Source organism: Molossus molossus, unplaced genomic scaffold (genome assembly GCF_014108415.1).
Source record: "Molossus molossus isolate mMolMol1 unplaced genomic scaffold, mMolMol1.p scaffold_m16_p_8, whole genome shotgun sequence".
In the NCBI taxonomy this organism is placed as follows: Eukaryota; Metazoa; Chordata; class Mammalia; order Chiroptera; family Molossidae; genus Molossus; species Molossus molossus.
The window spans coordinates 67312278-67338769 of NW_023425402.1; the positions used below are offsets into that span (position 1 = coordinate 67312278).

Sequence of the window (26492 nt, forward strand, 5' to 3'; positions counted from 1 at the left end):
GGGTTTGCTTTTAGATGTATAGTCTATTTTATATTAGACTGAAAATAAATCCAGGCTCTTTATCATGACCAGTCAGGTCCCCACGTGGTCTGAATTCTGCCTGCCTCTCCACCCTCATTGGAACCACACTTGCATAAATCTCTCTCCTTCAGCCATACCAATCCCCTCCCCCCACATTGATTCTTGAACATGTCAGGCTCAAACCACTTGTTGCCTTGGCCTCGAATACTCGGGACTTGGTTCTTCATATGTCTCTCTTTGTTCAGGTCTCAGCTCAACTTTTTATTCCCCTGAAAGACCTTTCCTGACCACCTTATTTAATGTGGCTGCCAATTCACCCTCTCTGACCCTTTCTGTCCATCCCTTTACTCTTTTTTTGTTTCTGAGGTTATTTTGTTACTAATTTACTTTATTAGCTTATTAACTGTCTCCTTCCACTAGAGCATAAGCACCATGAAAGCAGGGACCTGGTTGGGCTGTGTGCCTCCGTATCTCCAGCACAGTGCCACATCTGAGAATTAATAAGCACATGAGTCAACTACCACTGTGCTTCCCTCCTAGTGTTTCCCCGGTATATTTTAAATATGCTTCTTTACATGTTTTTACTTACTGATAGGTCAAGAAACTAAAAGCTGAATCTGGAAATCCATCCATTCAGCAGAAGATACATTTAAAAGATAAAGCAGCTGATGCCAAAAAAATTCAGGACCTAGAGCGACAAGTATGTGTTCAGGGTAAATTTTCACTAAGGTATTTTATATATAGTCTATTGTGCTTTTTCTTGTTTCAGGAGTTCCTATAAGATGTAGTCAACCTGGAAATTCTTGTTTTTATTCGTTTATTTTAATATAAAACTGTCCCTACTTTAAATATACTTGATATATTTAAAGTAACATTAATAAAAGTAGTAAACAAAATAATTTTATATAATCTGTGGTTTATTCATCAAAAGTTTTTAGGCTTATGCCTCATTAGATGGTAGACCTATTGGCAGATTATTTTTCATCACAGCTCTATTAGACATCTACGAAGGGGAGGGAGAACTTAGACACTTGGTGTAGAGTTAGGATTCCTTCTCTTGACGAAAGGTAGGTGACAGGAGTACAGGAAAGGGGGTCCTTGAGTTGGGAACGTGTTAGTAGTGCTGGGAAGTATTGCAAAACACCTTGGAAAGAGAACATTCAGCACCCCAAAGAGCTGGCCATAACTTGGAGCTCTTACTCACTGTTTACATTTAAAGATACTCATTTATTTCATGGTAAGTATAGCTGGGAGACCTTTTAAAAAAATTATATAGTAACATTTATTAGGATAAATATGTTTTTTTCATTGAAGTAGTTGTTTTGTAGAGTTAACTTCTTCTTCTTTTTTTAAAACTTTCTACAGTCTAGTCTTTCTATTCATAACTAAATATTAAAACAAAATAAGAATTTCCAGCCTTGTTCATAGGAGAACATGATTCTTCAGTCAGGTTATGACACTTAAATGTGTGGCTGTTATTTCATCATAAACCCAAAATTGTGAGGTCATCACTAAGCTGAATATTATCCCAGTTTTATGAGAAGACAGAAAACTAAGGAAAAATTAACTGTTACTTGGCAGTGTGATTCAGTGGTCTACAGGAAAGGAACCTCAGAGGTGATTGGAAGAGCTAGAAATAATTCTGAAGTAACTAGTTGAGGATTGCTTGGCTTTTTTCCAGTGCTTAATATTTAGATTAGCCATCCAGAATTGGGAGAGAAAAAAGACCAAAGGAAATACTTCTCTAATAAATTTATTTTAAAAGAAATAATGTAGAAGTGAATGTGTGGAAAAAATGTTAAGCGTGCTTAATAGCAAAATTAAGATGTGAAATGGTGATAACATTGACTAGAAATACAACGCTTTATAAAAGTAATCTCTTTTATTAACTTTTTCATTAAAAATTTATTGGTTTATCATCTTAGATATCTTTCTAAAATATTATCATTAATATTTTGTATAGTTTGCTTCATGTACATTTTAGATCTTATCAATTCTATTCCCATGAACATTTCTGTCCTAATATTTTTAAACTTTAGTATGTATTTTTTAATCAAGACATATTAGAATATATTCTGGATCATTTTGGAGTCATATGTTCTGAAATAGATTACAAAATAATATATCTCCTTTTCTAAATAGCACATAAGTAAAAATGGGGCTAATTAGATGCATATTATAATGAAAATTTTAGATTGGATGCATTTGTTCATGCCTTTATTTAATAGAATATTCCATAGTTAATTTTCAGTGAAAATTGTTTTAAATTTTACTTTATATGGCAGTCACACACAAAATAAATCAGCCACTGATAAAAGTACTCTTTTATTAGTGATTAAAAAGTATTAAAAAGCAAAATTAAAGAAGATACAAAGAAAATCTGATTCTCCCCCAAAAGTGTAATATATATTTCAAGGTATCAACATCAGATTGAAAATATTTCTTAAAATTTTAAATGAATACACTGTGAATACGTTAAAACAACTTCATTTTTTAAACTTAGATGTTTTAATACATGTGATGTATATGTATATACATTTATATGCTTACATAGGTATCAACATCAGATTGAAAATATTTCTTAAAATTTTAAATGAATACACTGTGAATATGTTAAAACAACTTCATTTTTTAAACCTAGATGTTTTAATACATGTGATGTATATGTATATACATTTATATGCTTACATCTAACTCAAATAACTAGGTTTTAAATACCAGAGGAAGCAAAGCTTTGAAAATTTTGCAGAGGAAATACATTATTAATATTTATATCTGGCTATATTCTAGTTTATGGTACATCAGTGAATATGCAAGCCATTTTTATGAATGAAATATTTGCTGTTAACTTTGCAAATGATGTGACCCTTAAGTACCTAATATGAACAATGTTCAATTTATAAATGGGATTTTGAGCACCAACAACCCATCTTGACTTAGGAAAGGTAGTTTTTGAGACCAGATAATAAAAGCCAATATTATCAAGTCCTCAGTATATGCTGGCCACTCTGCTGAGCACTTTGCCGAAATGAATATCATTTGTTCCTCATTTAATTGTATCAGTGCCATAAAATTGGTATTGTTACTAATGCCATTTTACCGATAAGGCAAACAAGATTTTGATTGAGGAGTTGACACCAGTCATGAAGCTAGTGGCACAAGTCTAACAAATGTGTTCTAACCACTGCACTAGAGTACCTCTTAGGTGCTATTTTATCTGATTGCACACTCAGAGGCTAGAATATTATTCAACAAAAGAATTTAGTATTTTAATATATATTTTTCAAAGATGTCTTAACCACAATACCATTAACCAAAGGTATACATACATATGCATATATAAAATAAGACTCTGGTTTCTGTGGATCCTGGTGCCATTCTCATACAGAAAGACAATATAATATTTTTTTTCACCTTTATTGATTTGAGAGAGAGAGAGAACATCGATTGGCCGCCTACTGCATGTCCCCCACTGGGGATCAGGCCTACAACCTGGGCACGTGTCCTGACCGGGAGAACATTAGTTTTTATCTTCTAATCCTCCTTTCTAATTGAAGTCATTTTAAAATAAATTAAACTTTATTTGGAGGGGCGTTAGGATAGGATGGAGATTGGTGCAGGAAGATATGTGTTTATTGCAGTAAGTTTGCATGTTCATGTGCACTTACATACTATTTCAGTCAGTAGATAGCATAAGCACTATCATTTGAGGGGATCTGTAGGAAAAAAGGTGGGAAAAGAGCTTTGTCCTCAAAAAGACTGGTTATTACGAGTAAAATAGTCCCAAGATTTATTTCAAATGCATATAAGAGGATTTCTGTAAATTTACCAGTACTTAATTAGACATTCTACAATAGGGTTGTAATCAGGTGATCAAAAGGTATAACATTGAAACTAATTTGTGCTGCTGTGCATTCAGTTCAGTCCTGAGCTATGATATAAGCATCTCTTTCAAATCCAGACATAACTGATCTAGCATAATCTATATTAAACCAATTATATATTTGCGAACTTAACATATATACAAAAATATTTTACTAGGTTAAGGAAATGGAAGGAATTCTCAAGAGAAGATATCCTAATTCTTTACCTGCTTTAATATTGGCTGCATCAGCAGCTGGTGATACAGTGGATAGAAATACAGTGGAATTTATGGAAAAAAGGATAAAAAAATTAGAAGCCAGTCTGGAGGGCAAAGATGAAGAAGCAAAGAGAAGTCTTCGTACCATGGAACAACAATTTCAGAAAATGAAAGTAAGTGCCATGTAGCCATAGAGATGACGGGGCTTAGAGATGGACCATTCTTAGATCTCATTTTAACAAATAACTCTAAACATCCTTTCCCACAAACCTTTACCATGCGAGTGTCAGATGCAAAAGAAACCTAGATTCATCCTTTTTGTCCTCCTTCAGTATAATCAAGCACAGGGTAATCTTTACATAAGTCCCTCTCTATGATATTAGGATTAGTGTAAATTAAGTCTTAAAAAGGCAAAGAAAAGCATCTCTGATATATATTCAGCATAAAATATTTTAAATTACCATGGTTGAAAATATTTTCACTGAAATTTACATGTTCAAAGGCCTGTTACTACAGTTATCAATTGTAACTATTGCACGTCACTCTCTTCACCAGGTTGTTAACTTTTTGAAGGCAAGAACTGAGTTTCTTTATCCCTAGAATCTGGCCCAATGCCTAGCATACAGTCATAGGTAAATAAATAGTGAATGAATGAACACTATCAGTGCCTATTTTCACAGAATAAATTATTGAGGTTATTTCATTTATGATAATAATCTCCAGGATACAAATTTTAAGTTGACTTACTCCCTTTGAGATTTCTAAATTGATATTAGAAAGCTGAAAATATGCTATATCTTAAAGACTTCAGTACCCCCAATTGCTTTTCCTGTTTATCCCCAAAGAGTATATAGTTTGTCAATTTCATAGAGAAGGGTATACATAATAGTTTTAATTGTGAGGTTTAAAATAAGCTTTGGGGTATACAAACGTGTAAGCTAATATTTATGGAGCAACAAGAATTCAGAAATTATATAACGTATTGAGAATACATAATGTTCTGCTCTTCAGAGATTAGGACTGCATTTGACTGACTCAAAGAACACAGTTGGAAGCATCACAGTGTGTAATGAGTACCTGAATGAAGGCGTAGGTAGATCCCAGTAGGATGCAGGGCTTCCATGACTAATGAAATGTTTAGCAGTGGTTTGGCATTACAAAGACTCTTTTCTTCAGATTCAGTATGAACAGAGACTAGAGGAGCAGGAGCAGCTACTTGCCCAAAAATCGAAGGAAGCATCCCACTCCTGCAGAGTTAAAGCACTAGAGAAGGAACTCGACGACATTAAGGAAGCCCATCATATCACTGTGAGAAACCTTGAAGCCGAAATAGACATGCTTAAACATCAGAATGCTGAATTAGAACTCAAAAAAAATGATAAAGATGATAAAGATTTCCAGTCCATAGAATTCCAAGTGGAACAGGCTCATGCTAAAGCTAAACTGGCAAGACTCAATGAGGAGCTGGCTGCTAAGGGGAGAGAAATACAAGACCTTTCAAAAACTGTGGAGAGGCTTCAGAAGGAGAGAAGAATGATGCTGTCTAATCACAACTCTAAGGGTAGGGAGGAAATGACTGCAAAAAAGGTGAAGAAGGATATTTTGCACCCAGGTAAAGGATACGCTAGCACCTTCTCTGGAACCCCGGATGGCAAGCTTTACCAACCACATAGTTTTACTGATTCCCATATTTCAGAGGTTTTACAAGAAAACTGCAGATTGAAAAATGAACTGGAGAGATTAATTGTGGAGAGGGATGAGCTGAAGATGAAATTCGAAGTAGCTACAAACCAGTTTGAGAATTCCATGAAAAGGTAAAATGTGAGTTTGTTAATATATGGGAACAAAAAGATAAAAGTTTTTAAATTACAAGATGTATTTCTTCATCTGGATAATTAGTGATACCCTGAACTGAATTCATAATCAAAATTTAAGAAGTTTTATTACATTGCTAAGCATAGATCTGTTTCAGAGTAGGATCCACTACCTGTTGGAAGCCAGATTTTGATGAACCTGAATCTCCATGTCAACCCATGCCGTGTCCTTGGGCTGACCAGTCTTGTCTTCTTTCTGCATGTATTCAAATTGTGCTCGTGAGCTGACCCATTGGGCCTTCTCGCAAATAAATATCATTCTTTATGATTGCCATAAGCATCTGTCAAAAACAGCTATTAGGAAAACGAGTTGACTTTCTAAGAGAAAAGGGTCCTTTTTCCCAAAATAACTCTTCAAATTAATCTTATGATCACATTCATTCTTGTCTTGAAGAACTTGTAGTCATTCCTTTCCTCCTCAGAATCTCCAAGTACTGTCTACTGTCTCTTTCCTCTAAGGTTTCCCACAGTAAGATTTTTTCACCTGATCAAACCAAGTTCTAATCCTTTTTCTCTTTCTTGTACCAGTTTTCCACAAGTAGCCTCTTCTTTCTTTCCATCTCACTTCTTAAATATGGCTCTCATCCTCACCATTCTTTTAAACCTTGTCTCTCAGTAATGACCTTTCCCAGTCCAGCTGAGTTTTCTCCATCCTTGTTTTCCTTGACACTGTTGGTTGTACTGCCTTTCCTGAAGTGCTTTCCTCCCTTAAGCTCCAGGACCTTGGCCACTCGACATTTTTCCTGTTCATTTTAACCAACTCATGACTCTTCATTCTCCCTCAAAAATCTGACTTTCTAGGCCCAAGTTGCTGAATTTCTTCACTACCTTTTGCTTGTTTATGTTTTAAGTTCTTCCTCTTCCTAGAGCTTCCCAGGAAATTTCCTGTCTGTGTCTTCCAACTCTTATAATTTATCTAGTTAAGAGCCCTAGTCATAACTGCCTTGTAGCTCCTTGAGAATTGATGTAAGATTATACAACCTGTAAACACGATAACAGGTTTGATTGTAATTTAAAATAAGTTTGCAGGTGTATAAAAACATTTAATTTAATGTTTATGAAGCAACATATTAATTATGATATAACATATTGAGAATATATAATGTCCTGCCTTCAAAGATCAGGACTTCAATACATTTAACTCCTCAAGAACACAGAATTGGAGGCATCACAATGTGTAATGAGTACCTGCATGAAGGAATAGATAGGTCCTGGTAGAATACAGGAAGAGAATACGCATACGAAGCAGAATGAGCATAGCTAGCACCTGACAAATGTTTACTGATTGGCAGTGAGGTCTCATTGAGTCATCATGGTAACAATATTGCTTCTAAGTTGAAACTTTTTTTATAGTCCAGAAGGTGATAGTAGCCATGAAGCTATTTGGAAAGAATCACATTCTTTCCTAGAAATAATTTAAAATTCATGTTTTTCCTATCAATTTTTCTATACACTTATAAATTTTTAGTATTGTTAATCTGTTTCTCAGACCGCTCTGAGTCTGAGAAGCGAGAAGTAACCTTTCCTAGTCCCAGATTTAGGCTGTTTTTTATTATGAGCAGTATACCATGGGTGCTTCAGATTTTTATGCTTTTCTTAGGACCCTAATCAGTTTCCATGAGGGAATATTCCTATAATTAAATAAGCAACTGATATATTTGTAGTTTTGGGAATTGTTATATTAATAGGTATCAACACTGATTTACTAAATATCTGCTTTAAAATCTTGTTATTTTCTAATAATATTTCCAGTAAGAGGGGAAATGCTTTCCAATAAGAGAGGAAATGCTTAGCTATAAGAAATGTATCAGCTCTTAAAAAAAAAAAAAAAAAAAAGCAGCCCTGGCCGGTTTGGCTCAGCAGTTAGAGCGTCGGCCTGCGGTCCGGAGAGACCCGGGTTCGGTTCCCGCTAAGGGCATGTACTTCGGTTGCAGTTTGTCCCCGGCCCTGGTTGGTCGTGCGGGTGGCAGCCACCCGATGTGTCCCTTTCACGTCGATGTTTCTCTCTCTCTCTCCCTTCCTCTCTCTCCCTCCCACTCTATCTGTACAAAATATGGAAAAATATCCTCGGGTGAGGATAAAAAAAAAAAAAGAAATGTATCAGCTCTTTAGCTGTAACTTTACCATTAATTAAAATGCCTCTAAATGCATAAATTTAAATTAATTAGGTTCAGTTATCCTGTGTCCTGAGAATTACTGTAAAAATCATTTTATTCTCACAATGTGCAGCTGGCCCAGAGTCATATGCTTGGACCAAAAACTGGAGAATGTTTGCCTAGACAAAGCACTGACGATTTTAAAGGGAGCAGTTGTGATTATCCAAATAAGACTCTGGGAAAGAAATACGAGTTTTTTAAAAGGTGAAAAAGGCCTTTTGCTTTAAATCCAAACAATGTTTCGAACCTTTGGTTTCCTCACAGCCCCGGGCTGTGGGTAGAGGGAAAGCTTATCCTGGACTCTCAGGTTCAACTCTGCTAGCTCGAACCACAGCTCTGCTACTTACTGATCTGAGACCCTAGATACAGCACTCCTTCCTGAACTTCTTTGCCCCTACACAATTCAGTAAATAATTGTGAGGTCATGGAGTGGTTGTAAGAACTCAGGCAGTATATAATGTGTAAGTCACCTAGCACAGTGCAGTAGACATTGGAGCCCCCTCTCCCTTTGCTTCTTTAACTTCCAAGGCTTCTTTCACTATTTTTGTGCTAACTCTGATTTAGAGGTTGAAGAGCTGCTTTTATGTGTGGTTTTCTTTCATTTGTTCTAAAGGGTCAAGGAAGATACAGCAGCACACATCACATCTCTCAAAGCATCTCATCAGAGGGAAATAGAGAAACTCCTTTGCCAAAATGCATTAGAAAATTCCTCTTCCAAAGTAGCTGAACTAAATCGTAAAATAGCAACCCAAGAGGTAGGTGACTTAACAAACTTTCTTTGACTTTAATGTGATTTTTTTTTCTCAGAACTGTTAACAGAATATTAATTAGAAATATTTTAACTTCACTTTGTTATGTCGGTGATAGAAATGGTATTGTTGGCCGGATTTTATTTTTATCAGGATGCTGTTACCATATATTTAATTACTCTAAATTTATAGTTCAAAATAAGTGTTTTACAGTTTTGTCCCTACATTTCTCAAGTAGATCTTCTTCTAAGTAGGTATTAATGGATGGTTGAGGGCTATGTCTAATTGGAATGTGATCTTAGTACTTTAACTTGAATGTTAAACCATCTCCTTCTACCCCAAGTCCCAACTGACAAGTAATTGTCCTTGTCATTCTTGCCCTATTATCTTTTATTCATTAAACAAACTGATTCTAGGTCTCTGGACAGGCAGTGAGGATAAAATAATGAACAGAGAGATACACACACCTCTAGCCATTATGAAGCACAGTTTTTTAAAAATTATGACAGGGTCTGCTGATAGCTCATCTGCATCTCCTCAAAAGTGTCTTCCTTCTTGAATATGGTATATGTCTACCAGGGATACCTATGAATATCTACCTTGTGGCCCATCTCCTATGGTGTTAGTAAGTTGGAAAACCAGCATTAAAATAGAATGTGCAACTTACTTTCAAATGGTGTATCCAAGACAAAAAGCAGATATGGCAAACTGTTAACAGTTGGTAATTCAATTTGAAGAATATAAGAACGTTCATTTTGTTCTTCATCTGTTTTGTAGCTTTTAATTTTAAAAAACAAGCAGAGGGGGGGAAAACTTCAAGAAATAATTATCTCTTGCTCTGGCCGAGTGGGTCAGTTGGTTGGAGCTTCGTCCTGTACAACAAAAAGGTTGCAAGTTCATTCCTAGTCAGGACACATACCTAGATTGCAGGTTTGACCCCTGGTCAGGGCATGTATGGGAGGCAGCCAATCGATTTTACTCTCACTCTCTATCTCTCTCCCCCCCTAAAATCAATTTTAAAACAACGTATCATCGGGTGAGGATTTAAAAAAAAAAGAGCCCTTGCCAGTGTGGCTCAGCATGGACCTCGGGGTCTCGGGTTCAATTCCTGGCTCGGTCAGGATCGTGTAGGAGACAGCCAGTCAATGTGTCTCTCTCACATCAATGTTTCTCTCTCTCTTACCCTCCCTCCCTTCCACTCTGTCTAAAAATCAATGGAAAAATATTCTCAGGTGAGGATTAACCAAAAAAAAGAAAAAAATAATTATTTCACCACCACTTATAATTATTTAATAGCATCTTAATTAAAAATAAATTCCCCAATTGGGAAAGTTTTAAAATGGACTAGATATTAGATGTTTTGAAATTACTGTAAATTTTCTTAGGTATAAAAATGTTACTGTGTTTTTGTGAGAAAATACCCTTATAAGGAGATGCATGTTGAAATATTTGGGGTAATTTAATCTCAGATAGCTCAGAAATAAAGAACTGTGACTGTTTATAATACTTCAATGAAAAATATTTAAAGTGCTTTTCAAAAGGAACTGTTATTCAGCCTTGTAATAACCTGTGTAGTCTTTTTTCTCCTAAGAGTGGGGTGTCAGTGTGCAGTGTAAACATTATATCAAACAATTATGTAGAAAGGAGCAGTCTAGGAGAGATGGGAAAAGTAGCATCATTATGCCTTAGTGCCATAAATGTTCTTTTCCCAGAATTCTAAATGTAACATCACAAATTGTTAAGTTTTCTTAGTTTTTTGAGGGAAATATTTGTGTTATTTCTATTTCTTTGTCTAAAAATAAGACACTTATTTCACAGATGCTAGGCTTGTGTTATCTTTATTTAGTCAATAGCGTTTTTTGTTTTGTTTTTTTTTATCCTCACCTGAGGACATTTTTGCATTTATCTTCAGATAGAGCAGGAGGGAGAGAGAAACTTCTACATGAGAGAGACACATCGACTGGTTGACACCCACATGACCCCAACTGGGGCCAGGGACTAACCGCAACTGAGGTACGTGCCCTTAGCAAGACTCTCCGTTCCACAGGCTGACGTTCCAAACGCTGAGCCAAACTGTCCAGGGCTAGTCAATAGCTCTTTAATAAAAGCTATTATTCTACTAAAGCACAAAGTATAAAGATAATATTGGCCACGTCTTAAAATGCTTAGACTTTATAGAGGCTTATTTTAAAGGGTATTTTTCAGGCCTTCAGAAGAAAAGTAGAGATAAAGAAGCCAGGTAATTATACGGTGTTTAATTTTTAATATGTGGTGCTTTATATTAAATGTTGAAAGAAACAAAATAATGAAGTTATTCAATGAACTTAATTCCTATGGCAATTTATTTCTGTGTTAGAACTTGGTAATTTTAAAATATTAGGATCTTTTTTATTTTTTGGTACAAACAAAAGTCATTAGAGTTCGCCCTCTTATATTTTTCAAATAATGTTCAAGGAAGAGCTTTCTTAACTCAGAATTTCTAACACAATTTTCTAGGTACTTATAAAACATTTCCAAAATCAAGTGAATGAGCTGCAGGGTAAACAAGAGTCTCTGGTAGTTTCTCAAGTTCGAGAAGAAATCCTACAGAAAGAGGTAAGAAATAATGAAAATATTGGCCATTTCAATCATATTTATATTTTTGCATAAATTTTTTAACTTAAATGTACAAATAGACATAACCTACAAATATCACATCAAAATAATATTAACTTGTTTATGGTATGTCTGCATTCCCCAGATGTTGATATTTTCTGGGCAGGGGGGGAAATGGAATTGTAAAATTGGATGGTTAAAGCCATTTCTGCACTACGTACTAAGACTATTTAATTTGGTTAGGAAATAAGTAACGCAATCATGACAGTGATGTCAGATCAACAATAATATAATTACAGGAAACAGATGTTTTGGAAACTTAACATAACAATAATAATTATCGATTTTTCAGTATTTAGTATGAACTAGGCACTGTGATATAAGCTCTGTAGTCTTCACCATAACTCCAAAGGGTAGGTACTATTATTACCTTTTTTTTTTTGTTAATCCTTACCCAAGGGTATTTTTTCCATTGATTTTTAGAGAAAGTGGAAGAGAGGGAGGGGGAGAGAGAGACACATTGATTGGTTGCCTCCTGCATGCACCATGAATGGGGATTGAACTTGCTACCCTTGGTGCTCAGGCTGACGCTCTGACCACTGAGCAACACGGGGCTAATTATATTCTTAAAGGTACAATTAAGTAGATATAAATGAAGAGAAATTTATCTGTTCTTTGTCTTGTACCAAATTTCTGCTGACCTTTCTGTAATATATCCATTTAAAAAGTCTGCATATTTGGGGGGGGGGGGGTTGTCAGCAATGTTTAACATTTAAAATATTTAGATTCACCTTAATTTGCCTGTATTTTCACATTTTAAAACTAATTTAGGAAGTGTGTCTGTGTCTGTTTAGTAGTATCAGTGTTATTAGGTACTGGGTGTTTTCATGTAAAACATCATTGAATTTGTTAATTTTATCTATTTTCATTTACTTGTTAATTATTTTGCCTTTTGATGTTATCAAATCATAATTATATGATATAAGGAAAATACAACTAATTATTTCATCAAATCCAATATAAAGATCCTTCAGATCCTCTCCATTTAACTCTCTGGTGACATAAAATATCACCATTTTCTCTGTGGGCTCTGGTCTAAAAAAGGAAGTACTGAACTGTAATTTCCCATGTGCCCTTCATCTCTTCACCCTCAGGACCTAAGACAGCAGCAAGCACAGGAAGTTTATTACTTCGTTATCTCTATTTTATATGCATACATTTATTTGTGGAATGAATTATAAATGATAAGAACCAGTAGAAAATTACAAGTAGGATTATAGGGAGTTGACAAAAGAAGGATCCATATTTAATGAATTCTTTCTGTATTATTTAATCTCAAAAGTAATCACTCCATTAATAAGTACTTTACAGCAAAAGTGAATACACCAAAGAAAAGGGCCCAGCTTCATTTCGAACGCCATAACCAGCCTGACATACATGGGAGGGAAAGGTGGTCCAATTATCTGAAACCTTTTGGAATGTGAGGTCTGTTCAGATCTAGGATGACCCTTTACTTCCTGGACATAGAGAAGGAAAGCTATTATCCTAACAACCCAAGATTCCTTTGTTAACAAGCAGCCTCTTATATAGGGAAATCATACATAAAGAAGATGTGGTTAACATTCTTACTTCTTAAGACTACCTGTTAAAAATGAATTATTTCCTTATCATAGTTTTTCATTTAACTTCATACCTCAATTGTAGATTACAAAACTCTTGGAAGAATTGAGAGAGGCCAAAGAAAACCATACACCAGAGATGAAACATTTCATGGGCTTAGAAAAGAAAATTAAACAGATGGAAATGAGACATAAACAGAGAGAGCAAGAACTTCAACAGGTAAAGTAGTAAATCATATTTACATATTTCTATAGTTTTTCACTTTAAAGTGCCTCCAGTTTGCTGTAGTTTTGTCATCCCTAGCAGAACTTGCTTTGTAAAGTGTTTCTGCTTTATAATGACCTTATTAACAATATATATATAGCTTTTAAGAGAAAAATGACTTTAAATCTCAAATACGTGAAGATTGGTTTGCCTTATATGTGAAGAAATAGGAGAAACAACTTGTATCATGTTGTTAATTTTTGGTAGGTATCTAAAAAGTTTATTTCAATAAATGTTTGTAAGAAATAGATCTAGCCTTGGCCAGTTTGGCTCAGCGGTTAGAGCGTCCACCCGCAGACAGGAGAGGCCCGGGTTTGGTTCCTGCTAAGAGCACATACCTTGGTTGCGGTTTATCCCCACCCTGGTTGGGGTCAATGTGTCTCTCTCGCATTGATGTTTCTTCCACTCTCCCTCCCGCTCTATCTGAAGATAAATGCAAAAAAAAAAAAAAAAGTCCTCGGGTGAGGTTAAAAAGAAATCTACATTAAAATGTGATCATTTAAACTATGTGCCTAGCTCTAGTAATATCATTACTGTACTTAATCACAAACAGATGAATTAATAGAAATTAAAAATAGCAGAAGTAAGGGCATGATGATGTGTTTTAGGCATTAGCCTTGGTGCTGATATTTAACTTTGCTTGAACCAGTGTATTACTGGCTTGGTCTGGCACAGTAAAATATTTTAAACTGGAAGGCTTAAAAAACTAATTTTCTCACAGTTCTGGAGGCTAGAATGGCAGTTCCAGCTGATTCATTTTCTGGTGAGAGCTCTCATCCTAGCTTGTAGATGTACTTACCTCTGTGTGCACCGCAGGCTGGAAGAGGCAAAGTAGAGAGACAAAGAGCCTCTTCTTATAAGGATACCAATCCAGTCATAATCAGATTTGTCTAGGACCCCACCCTTGGGGCCTCATATAACCTTAATTAGTTCCTTACCCTAAATACAGTCACACTGTGAGTTAGGGCTTCAACATATGAAGGGGTAAGGGGGAAGCACACACTCACTCTAAAACAGTGTACATTTATACATTCTTTTCAAACAGATTTACCACATCGGTGCAAAGCTTTATGATTGACCTGAGTTCCACAGAGAAGCCCTGAGTCTATTTAATCATATCAGGATTCCAGCTTTTTATCATTATAGGACTACAAAATGTGAAATGTATTTCTTATTCTTACTTAGACTTTTATCTGTGGAATTCTCTTAAAAACACATTGCATACCAAGAAATCATCATCCACAGTAGAATTAAGGCATCACAGTGTATCATCATTTATCCAGAGCCTACCCTTCCTTATGTGTCTGTTGTAGAAAATGGTTGTAAGTTGTTGATAAATATATTGAGTATTTGCTTTCTTACTTGCTAGTCACATACTGAATTATATATAGCCTTATGTCAAATAATTATTTTGTAGTGTTATAAATATATGCTTAATAAGTTATATGTGTATTTATGAAAATATTTTATTATTATAAGACGGGTTATAAATTTTGACTTTTATTTGCTAAAGCAAAAATGTTGTAGAATTTTAAAGATATCCTTGTTATGAAGAAGGTGATGGATTTCAGTTTCATAGTAAAATGCTAAATTAAGATGTCATCTAGATGGCAACATTGATCATTCTGACTTTAGTTTCCCTCACAAGAAGACCCTCTAGCAACCATTCATAAACAAGGCAATTTTGAAAAATCTCAGACCACAGAAGTGAGTCTGAGGTGCCCTTCTGCCCCACAGAGACCAAGAAGCACTACATTAACACGGGTAATAGGAGCAGCCACACTCTGACAGCATCGCCCCTCCACAAGCCACCGTGATGCTGCACCAAAAGGCTCCCTGGGGCCTGTTTTTTCCTCCAGTGGGAAAAAGAGAGCCCAATGTGACCATCCAGCCTGCACCACTGTGGGTTGCCTCCCAGGAGGCCCACTCAGGTCTCACCCCATGAGGATTTCAGGGCAGAATCTATGGGCCTCAACCACTGGGGATCAGATTGTAACCGAAAAGTTCATGAACTCACCTCTTGCCATGGACACACTAAATCTTTAGCTACATATAGAACAGTTTCCTCTGGAGGTGGAGGAGGTGTGAGGGAACCAAACTAGCTGAACAACTCCTACATATCAAGCAAATAAGGAAAACCCACATCAGAGCAGGTAGGAAAGGGTGAGACAGGATCTCACTAAGAACCTCCACCTCCAGCATAGTGACCCACAATCAAGAGGGAACTCAAAACTCATGTCTTTTCCCTGAGGAACAGAGTTTGAACCCCACATTGGGTACATTAACTTTTAAGACCTGCACCTGAGAGGTAAGCCCCCAAAACAAAGTTTTGAAAGGTATTGGGGCTTGTGCCCTGAGACCCACAAGGCTGTACTGAACTGAGAAACAGCTCTTAAAGGCCTAGTACATATACCCACCCCAGGACTCAATGCAGAGGCAGCTGACTTAAAAGCACCCAGGCTTTCTGTGAAAGAGCTTTGTTTATTGTACAACATTGGTCTGAGGAGGAGGCATCTAATACCAAATACATCTAGGATCCTACTGAAATACTTTCTAGGCCAAGGGTGGTGGGAGCCATCTTTATACTCTTCCTCTTGCCCTGCGACAACTTGCCAATATCTTCCAGAAAGGAACTTGACCCTCACTGGGCACCTCAGTTTTAGTGGCTGCCACCCAAGCGACACCTCCAGGTTGCTTAGCCCTGGTGGTTAACAGGACTTAACTTTTGGGGTTCCATAGGACAGTATATATTTGTATACTTTAAAGCTGCTGCCTGAGGGTCTGGCTTCTAATCAGCCTGAATGTAGGTACTGACTGAAATCCTCCCCTTTGAGACACTGACAAGTCTTGACACACCCCCAACTAATAGAAACCCCTAAAAATAAAATAGGCTGCTCAGACAATTACTAAAGTTTTAGAGAAAACCAAGAACAAGAACATGTAAGGCAGAATTGAGTAACAGGTTCATCTACATGGCCCCCTCCTTCAAGACTGGGACAGGTGGCTGTTTTATGTAATGTATAGAAACTAACACAGAGAATCAAGAAAAATGAAGAAACATTGAAATATATTCCAAAAAAGAACAAGATAAAGCCTCAGGAAAAGATCTTCATGAAGTAGAGTTAAATGATTTACCTGTTAAAGAGTTCAAAATAATAGTCATAAAGATACTCACCAAGCTTGGGAGAAGAATGAATATACAAAGTGAGAACTTCAACAAAGAGAAATTATAAGAAAATACCAAGTAAAAGTCACAGAACTGAAGAATACAGTAACTGCACTGAAAAATACAACCCAGGAGTTCATGGAACGGAAGAAAAGATCAGTGAACTCAAAGACAGGACAGTGAAGATCATCCAGTCAGAGCAGCAAAAAAGAAGGAAGAAGACAGAATAAAGAAAAAAAAATGAAGATAGCTTAAGGGACTTATGGAACACCATCAAACAGTGCATTATATGGTTCCCAGGAGAGGAGAGAGAGAAAGGGACAGAAAACTTATTTGAAGAGTACTTTTTCATAACCTGAAATTTTTCATAACCTGGAGAAGGAAACAGCATCCAGATCCAGGATGCTGAGAGTTTCAAATAAGGAACACCCTAAGAATTACAAGACATATTGTAATTAAATGATCAAAAGCTAAAGACAATGAGGAAGCTTCATAAGACCATTAGCAGAAACTTTGCAGTCTAGAAGGCAATGGCACAAAAATATGGCACAAAAATATGGCAGAGAGGGTGAAAGGAATTGAGAAGTACAAACTTTCAATCATAAAATAAGTCATAGTAATGTACACCTTAGGGAATATAGTCAGTAATGTAGTAACAATATATGTTAACAGTTGGTTACTACATATACTGTGATGATCACTTCATAAGGTATAGAAATGTTGAATCACTATGATGTACCCCTGAAATTAATACATTGTATGTCAACCATAATTTAAAATTTTAATTTGAAAAAAGTACTGAAAGAAAAAACTTCTAACCAGAATACCCAACAAAGCTGTCATTCACAACTGAAGGAGAAATGAGTGTTTCATATGAACAAAAACTAAAGGAGTTATCATCACTAGACTGGCCTTATAAGAAATGTTAAAAGGACATCTTTAAGCTGAAACAAAAGGGTGCTGATTAGTAATAGAACAATATATAAAAGATTAAGTCTCACTGGTAAAGGTAAATATATAGTAATATACAGAATAATCTAATATTTTCAAAGTGGTGGGTAAATCACAAAGACAGTATGAAGGTTAAAAGGCAAAAGTAGCCAAAATATAACTAATAATTTCTTCAGGGATACAAGGGATAAAAAGATATAAATTGTGGCATCAAAAACAAAACAACAAGGGAGAAAAAAATGTAGACCTTTTAGAGTGCATTCAAACTTAACTTGTTATCAACATAAAATAGACAAGTTGTTTTATAGAAATAATCCTCATGGCAACCACAAAGCAGAAACTTATAGTAGATACACAAAAGGTAGAAAGGAATCTAAGCATACCACTAAGAAAATCATAAAATCGCACAAGAATAAGAAGGAATAGAAGAACTACAAAACACCTAGTAAAACATTTTTAATGTCAAGTCTCACTGTACGTACTTATAATTACTTTAAATATAAAAGGACCAAATTCTCCCACCAAATTACAGAGAAGCTGAATGGATTTTTATTTATTTCTTTTAAAAAAAGACCCATCTGTATGCTGCCTGCTGGAGACTCACTTCAGTTTTAAGGATGCAGACAGACTGAAAATGAAGGGATGGAAAAAGATATTCCCTGCAAATGGAAACCGAAAGAAAGCTTTGGTAGCTACACTTATATCAGAACAGATAAGACTATATGTTAAAGACTGTAAAAAGAGACAAAGAAAGTCACCACATAATTAAAAGGGGTCAATACAATAAGATATAACATTTAGCAATAAGAAGATATAAAATCTAACATAGGAGCAACTAAATATATAAAATGAGTATGAATAAACCTAAAGGGAGAAATACAATAATGGTAGAGGGCTTTAATACCCTACTTTCAGCAATGGATGGATCATCCAGACAGAAAATCAGTAAGGAATCATTGGCCTCAAAAAGTACATTGTACCACACGGACTTAACATATACAAAACATTCTATGCAAAAGCAACCAAATACACATTCTTCTCCAGTACACCTAGAATACGCTTCAGGATATATCATATAGTTAGCCACAAAACAAGTCTTAATAAATTTAAGATTGAAATGATAGGAACCATCTTTTCTGACCACATTTATATGAAACTAGAAATCATTTACAAAAAATGAAAAGAGGAAGATTCACAAATATATGGAATTAGACCACATACTTCTAAACATTTTATACACCAAAGAACAAAAAAAAATTATCCTTAGACAATTGGAAATGAAAACAACAAACCAAACCTTAGGAAATACAGCAAAATCAGCTGTAAGAGATAACTTTGTAGCAATAAATGCCTATATCAAGGAACAAGATCTCAAATAGCCCAACTTTATACCCCAAGGAAGTAGAAAGAGAAGAACAAATGAAGCACACAGTTGGTAGAAGGAAGGAAATAATAAAGATCAGAGAGGAAATAAATGAGATAGAGACTAAAAAGGTAATAGAAAAAGTCAATAAAACAGTTGGTTTTTTGAAAACATAAAATTAACAAACCTTTAGCTAGATTCACTAAGAAAAAAGGACTAAAATACTTGAAATCAGAAGTGAAAGAGATGTTACAACTGATACCAAATACAAAAGATCATAAGACACTACTGTGAACAATTAATTATATGCCAATAAATTGGACAACCTAGAAGAAATGAATAAATTCCTAGAAACATACAAACTACCAAGACAGAATCATGAAGAAATTCAAAATATGAACAGACCAATTACTAGTACAGAGTTTGTCAGTAATCAAAAATCTCTTAAAGTCCAGAACCACATGGCTTCAGTGGTCCTTTCTAAAAATCAGTTAAAGAAGAATGAATACCAGTCCAAATTCTTGCAAATAGTATGAGAGGCGATCTCTTTCAGACTCATTTTCAAGAGCAAATGTTACCCTATACCAAAACCAGGCAAGGATACTGTGGAGAAAGGAAAATACAGAACTATATCTCCCATTGAACATATGGGACATATTTTGTTCCTCAACAAAATATTAGGAAACCAAATTCAACACTACATTAAAAGGATCACACATCATGATTATTCAAGGATGCAAGTATGGTTCTCCACCCACAAATCATTCATGTGATGAGGCACATTAACAAAATGAAGGATAAAAATCACATGATTATTTCAATAGGTACAGAAAATTTAACTTCTTTTTATGATAAAACTCTAAAAAAAGACTATGGATGGAATGTACCCCAACACAATACAGCCCACATATTAGAAGCCCACAGTATCATTATATTCAGTGGTAAAAGCTGAAGCTTTTTTCTTTTTTCTCTTTTTTTTTTAATTATCACCCGAGGACATTTTTCCATTTTTTGTTCAGATAGCGTGGGAGGGAGAGAGAGGAAGAGAGAGAGAGAAACATTGACGTGAAGGGACACATCAAGTGCCTGCCACCCGCACGACCAATCAGGGCCGGGGACAAACTGCAACCGAGGTACGTGCCCTTAGCGGGAACCGAACCCGGGTCTCTCTGTACCACAGGTCAACGCTCCAACCGCTGAGCCAAACCGGCCAGGGCTGAAGCTTTTTTCTTAAGATCATGAATAAAACAAGGATGCCCACTCTCACCACATTGATTCAACACAGTATTGGAAGTCTTAGCCAGAGCAATTAGGCAAGAAAAAGAAGCATCCAAATTAGAAAGAAGTAAAACTCGCTATTTGCAGATGACATAATGTTATATATAGAAACCCTAAAGACTCTACCAAAAAACTGTTAGAACTAATAAATAAATTTGTCCATTTGAAGGATATTAAATTAATATGCAAAAATCTGTTTTGTTTCTACACACTAAAAAACTATCAGCATGAAAACTTTTACTAATTAAGATTTGTTTGAAAAGAATTTAAAAATGTTTAAGAAAAGCCAAACTAATAGATACAGAGAACAGATAGGTAGATTCCACAGTTGAGAGAAGAGGCTGGACAAAATGATTAGAGGGTCAAATGTACAAACTTGCAGTTATAAAATAAACAAGTCATGTGTATGTGATGTACCAGATATTGATTATAATTAATAATACTATATTGTATATTTGAATGTTGTTGAAGTATATCTTAAAATTTCATGTCAAGATACAGAGTAAACACTATGCTCGTCTCCTCTCACAACTACATCAGAATTACCACTAAATTTTAGAACAGCTGAGAACCACATGAAGATTAGCTAAACAGAAGTCCTGTAACTAAAGATAAAATGAAGCCACAATAGACTGTTGGGGTGGAGATGCAGAATGGGGAGGTGCCAGCCCCACACCAGACTCCCCATCCCAGGGCGCCATTGCTAGGAAGAGGAGTCTCCATAACATCTTGCTGTGAAAACCAGCAGGGATTGCATCTGAGTGAGATGAAGGGCTTCTGGAATACCAGGAGTTCCTTTTGAGGGGCCGTGCACAAACTTCTTTGCTCACAAACTCACTCCCTTTCGGCCTGAGCACAGGCAGAGCAACTCAGAAAGCATCAGAGAGATGGGGAGGAACTGAATTAACTAGCTTCAGAGCAAGGGCTGGAGGGACAGCTCTCCCCAGGGGGAGAGGCACTGGCAGGCACCGTTGCTCTTTTGTTGAGCCCTTTACCAACCCAGCTGAGACACTGAGGCTGGGGCCAAACGTTAGCTCTCCATTAGTCTGGCTAACACCATTCACCCCACCCTGGTAATTCCCAGAAAGCACACCTTACCCAACTCATGTGTCCAGCCTAAGCCATTTCCAGTGGCTTTTCTGTTCAAGCATCTTGCCTCAGCTTGTGCTGCAGACTTTCCTAAAATATGTCAAAAGCCACAAAACTCAGACGAGCAATGGCTGTCCTTAGCATGCTCTGTACCTCTTGCTAAGTAGCTGCAAGCCCAGCACAAGCAGTGACCTGTCTCAACTTGCATTGTAACTCCCATCATGTGGCCCCAAGCCTGGCATAAGGTGCTGCCAGTGTTGCCTGGGTATGTAGCTTTAACTAAGTGGCCACAAGACCAGGACAAGTGAAGGCTGGCTTCAGCTTATATTGTGGTGCCCACCAAAAGGTCCTAAGCCCAGCAATAGTGCGGCCAACCTCAGTTTGCAGCATACCCTCTCCCAAGCACAGCACAAGCAGCAGTTTCCCTCAGAAGCCAACTGCAGATCACTTTGTAGCTCCCACCAGGCAACATCAAGGTGACCACAAATAGCAGCTGTCCTTGGCCTGCCCCAGAGTGCTTCCTAAGAAGTTCCAGAACAAACACACCCAGTGGCCAGCTTCAGACCACACCAGAGCACCACCCAAACAGCTCCACAAATGATACAACCAAATGGCAGACTTGGCGAGCATCAGAGCCATGCTGAAGCTACTCCCACTCCATGGGGACAGCCCCTGCACAACAGCCTATCTGCTGTCATGGCCAACCATCACAGACAGTCAGCCTGAGTGTCAGTACCACCCACTGACTGCCAACAGTAATCAGGGTTCGACTACAACAGGAGGCACACACAACCCACATAAAGACCACCCCTGGAACACTCAGTTCAGGTGAATAGGGAGGCTGAGCCACACAGGACACCTACTTTGTAAGACAACTCTGCCAAGATTGGGAGGTATAGCAGACCTACCTAATACATAGAAACAAACACAGGGGTTGGCGAAAATGAGGAGACAAATACATTCCAAATGCAAGAATGGGACAAAACTCCAGAAAAAGAAGTAAAGGAATAAGAAAAGAAACAAAGGAAAAAATTAACAAATGGGACTACATCAAACTAAAAAGCTTCTAGATAGCAAAAAAAACTCAACAATATGAAAAGGAAACCCACTGTATGAGAGAACATATTCACCAAAGATACATGTGATAAGGGGTTAATTTCTGAAATATATAAAGAACTCATACAACTCAGCACCAGGAAGACAAACAATCCAATTAAAATAGGCAAAAGGACCCTGGCCGGTTTGGCTCAGCGGTTAGAGCGTCAGCCTGCAGACCAGAGAGTCCCAGGTTCGGTTCCTGCTGGGGGCACATACCAAAAAAAATAAAAAAGGCAAAGGGCCCGCTGGTGTAGCTCAGTGGTTGAGCATCAACCCATGCACCAACAGGTAGCCAGTTCGATTCTCAGTCAGGGCACATGCTCAGTGGGGGGCATGCAGGAGGCAGCCAATCAATGTTCTCATCAATGTTTCTATGTCTCTCTCCCTATCCCTTCCTGTCTCTAAAATCAATAAAGAAAAAGAAAAAAAAATGGGCAAAGGACCTGAATAGTCAATTCTCCAAAGAGGACATACAGATGGTCAATAGACATATGAAAACATGCTCATTGTCACCAATGAACATAACTAGACTTATTTGGTGATAATTTTGTAGTATATACAAATATCAAATAATGTTGAACACCTCAAATTAATACAATGTTATGTGTCACTTATAGCCCATTAAAAATTTTTAAGAAATCAAAGACAAATAGAATTTTATAAACAAGAAAAAAGCAACCTATTACATATGTGGGAATTTCCATAAGACTATCTAGTCATATTTCTCAACAGAAACTTTTGTAGGCCAGGAGACAGTGAGATGATATATTCATAATATTAAAAGAAAAACTGTCAATGAATAATACTATAACTGGCAAACTGTCCTTTAGAAATGAAGAATACAGACACCCAAAAATCCAAAGCTGGTGGACTTCATCACCACTAGACCTGACAAACAATAAGTTCTAAAGGGAATTGATCAAGTGGAAATAAGAGGATGATCATTAACACCATGAGAATTTATGATTGTAGGTGTAAACTCACTAGTAATGGTAAATATGTAGTCAAAGTCAGACTCTAATGTTGTAATGGTGCATAATTCACTTATAACTTTAGTTTAAAAGTTAAAAACAAACTTGTTAAAAATAACCATAACTGCACTAATTTATTAGTGGATACACAATATTAAAATATGTAAACTGTAACATCAATAACCTAAAATTGAAGGTGGAAGAAGTAAAAGTATAAGATTTAGGTATGCTATCAAATTTAAGTTATCAATTTAAAATAGGACATTGTGCCCTGGCCGGTTTGGCTCAGCGGTTAGAGCGTCGGCCTGCGATCCGGAGAGACCCGGGTTCGGTTCCCGCTAAGGTCACGTACCTCGGTTGCAGTTTGTCCCCGGTCCTGGTTGGTCGTGCGGGTGGCAGCCACTCGATGTGTCCCTTCACGTCGATGTTTCTCTCTCTCTCTCCCTCCCACTTTATCTGTACAAAAAAAAAAAAAGGAAAAATATCCTCAGGTGAGGATAAAATAGGACATTGTGCCCTGGCCAGTGGTTCAGTTGGTTGAGTGTCATCCCATGCACTGAAAGGTTGCTGGTTCGATTTTCAGTCTGGGTACATGCCTTAGTTATGGGCTCAGTCCCTGGTATGGGGCATGTAGGAGGCAACCAGTCTGTGTTTTGCTCTCACATTGATGTTTCTCTCTCTCTCTAAAAATCAATAAAACTTTTTTATTAAATAAGGTTAAAAATCTAAAAATAAAATGGGACATTGTAAATACATCACAGTTTATGTAAGCCTTGTGGAAATCACAAAGGAAAAGCCTGTAGTAATTACATAAAAGATTATGATAGCCCAGCTGATGTGGCTCAGTCGTTGAGCATCGACCCATGCACCAAGAGGTCGCTGGTTTGATTCCCCGCCAGGGCTCATGCCCAGATTGTGGGCCTAACCCCCAGAGATGGCATGCAAGAAGTGGCCAGTCGATGTTCTCTCTCTGTTATGTTTCTATCTCTTTCCCTCTCCCTTCTTCTCTCTCTAAAATCAATAAAGAAAAAAAACTTTTTTGAAAGATTATGATAAAGGAGTCAGAAGCACAGTGCTATAAAAAGTCATCAAAGTATAAAAGATGAGTGCAAGATGTAAGAAGGAACATAGGATCTCTAAATCAGAAAACAACAAAATCACAATCGTAAATCCTTATCAATCAGTAGTTACTTTAAATGTAAATGGATTTAAATCCGCCATTCAAAACCATAGAATTTCAAAATGAGTGAAAAACAAGATCCAAACAATATACTACATACAAGAGATTTACATTCGCTTTAAAGGCACAGATAAACTAAGAGTGAAGGGATGGAAGAAAATATTTCAAGCAGATGTTAAAAGAAAGCAGGACTAGCTTCCTATAGATATATCAGACAAAATAAATTTTAAGCTAAAAACTCCAAAAGACAAAGGGTCAACCCATCAAGATTTAACAATTGTAAATATTTATGCACCCAATATCAGCACACCTAAATATATAAAACAAACGTTATAGCAGAACTAAAAAGAAAATAAATAGCAATACAATAAGAGTAGGGGAATTGACTACCTCCCTCTAAACAATTTGTCCCTCTGGAGACATCCGGATAAAAAATCAATAAGGAAATAGCAGGCTTGGAATGACCACTAGACAAAATGGACCTATCAATCACATGCAGTGCATTTCCTCCAACAACAACAGACTAAAAATTATTTTCAATCATACAAGGTACATTTTCTAAGATACCATGTTAGACCACAGAACAAGTCTTAGCAAATTTAAGAAAACTGAAGTCATGGCCAGTATCTTTTCTAATCACAATGAAACTAGAAATCAATAAGAAGAAAACAAACACACAAACAAAAATACATGGAAATTAAACAACACTCCTAAAAAACCAATGAATCAAAGATGAAATTAAAAGGGAAATTTAAAAGAATCTTGAGACAAATGAAAATGAAAACACAACATACCTATAATTATGGGATGCAGCGAAAGCCATTCTGAGAGGGAAGGTTATAGGGATAAATGCATACATCAAGAAAAAAAGATCTTAACTTCATATCTCAAAGAACTAAGCCTAAATTTAGCAGAAGGAAGGAAATAAAGATTGGAGCAGCAATAAATGAAATTCAGAATAGGAGAATAGGAAAGTTTAACAAAACTAAGTATTGATTCTTTGAAATGATAAATACAAAATTGACAAAACTTTAACCGAGAAAAAAATGAAAAGACTCAAAATTAGAATTTCAAAAAAGAAGAGACATTACAACTGATACCACAAAAATGCAGAGGATCATAGGACACTACTAAGAACAATTACATACACACCTCAGAGATACTGTGAGTTTGGTTCCAAACCACCACAAGAAAACAAGCATTGAAATAACTAGTTGTAATCTTTGTGCTGAGAAAGGTGTCCTGCCTTCAGTTTGCAAATTACTGCACCTGTGAAGAACAATAAAAAGAGGTATGCCTTTATACGTCAACAAATTGGACAACCTGGAAGAAATGGATAAATTCCTAGAACCATACCACCTACCAAGACTGAATCATTAACAAATATAAAATTTAAACACACCAATTACTGGTAAGGACACTGAATCAGTAATCAAAAATCTCCCAACTAGAAAAGCCCAGGACCAGATGGCTTCACAAGTGAATTCTACCAAACTATTAATGACAAATTAATGTCATTCCTTCTTAGACTTTTCCAAAAAGTAGATGAGGGAACACTACTAAACTCATTTTACAAGTCCAAATTAAACAGCGCATTAAAATTGTCATATACCAGAATCAAGTGGGATTCATCCCTGGGATGTAAAGACTGTTCACCATACATAAATCAATCAATATGATACATCACATTAACGGAGTGAAAGATAAAATCATCTGATCTCAATAGATGCAAAAAGAGCATTGGACAAAATTCAACTAACATTCATGACAAAAACTCAACATACAAGTGGAAAGATATCCCATATTCATAACATTGGAAGAAGTAATGCAGGTTTTCTCTGCTCTCTGAAAGTAGTCCATCCTATGAAACCTTTCATAAGTGGAAATAGTATAAAAGAGAAGCAGCTATCATTAATTTATATGTAAAAAAAATTTTAGCCTTCTCAGACCCCAAAATAACCCACTCAGTCACACCAAATGTCACATAAAACCTAAAATAACACTAACGTATGGTAAAAGCAGTGCCACTCTTGCTG

General features: G+C 36.4%; 1 protein-coding gene across 1 annotated transcript in view; it reads left to right on the forward strand.

The window, feature by feature from the left end:
• The window catches only part of CEP162 (centrosomal protein 162), an 83078-nt gene that overhangs the window by 53524 nt on the left and 3062 nt on the right, over positions 1-26492 (forward strand). The window contains exons 21-26 of the mRNA XM_036249163.1: positions 617-721; positions 4063-4275; positions 5279-5916; positions 8746-8887; positions 11378-11476; positions 13181-13315. Of these exons, the coding sequence (XP_036105056.1) occupies positions 617-721; positions 4063-4275; positions 5279-5916; positions 8746-8887; positions 11378-11476; positions 13181-13315 (1332 nt within the window). The remainder of the gene's footprint in view (positions 1-616; positions 722-4062; positions 4276-5278; positions 5917-8745; positions 8888-11377; positions 11477-13180; positions 13316-26492) is intronic.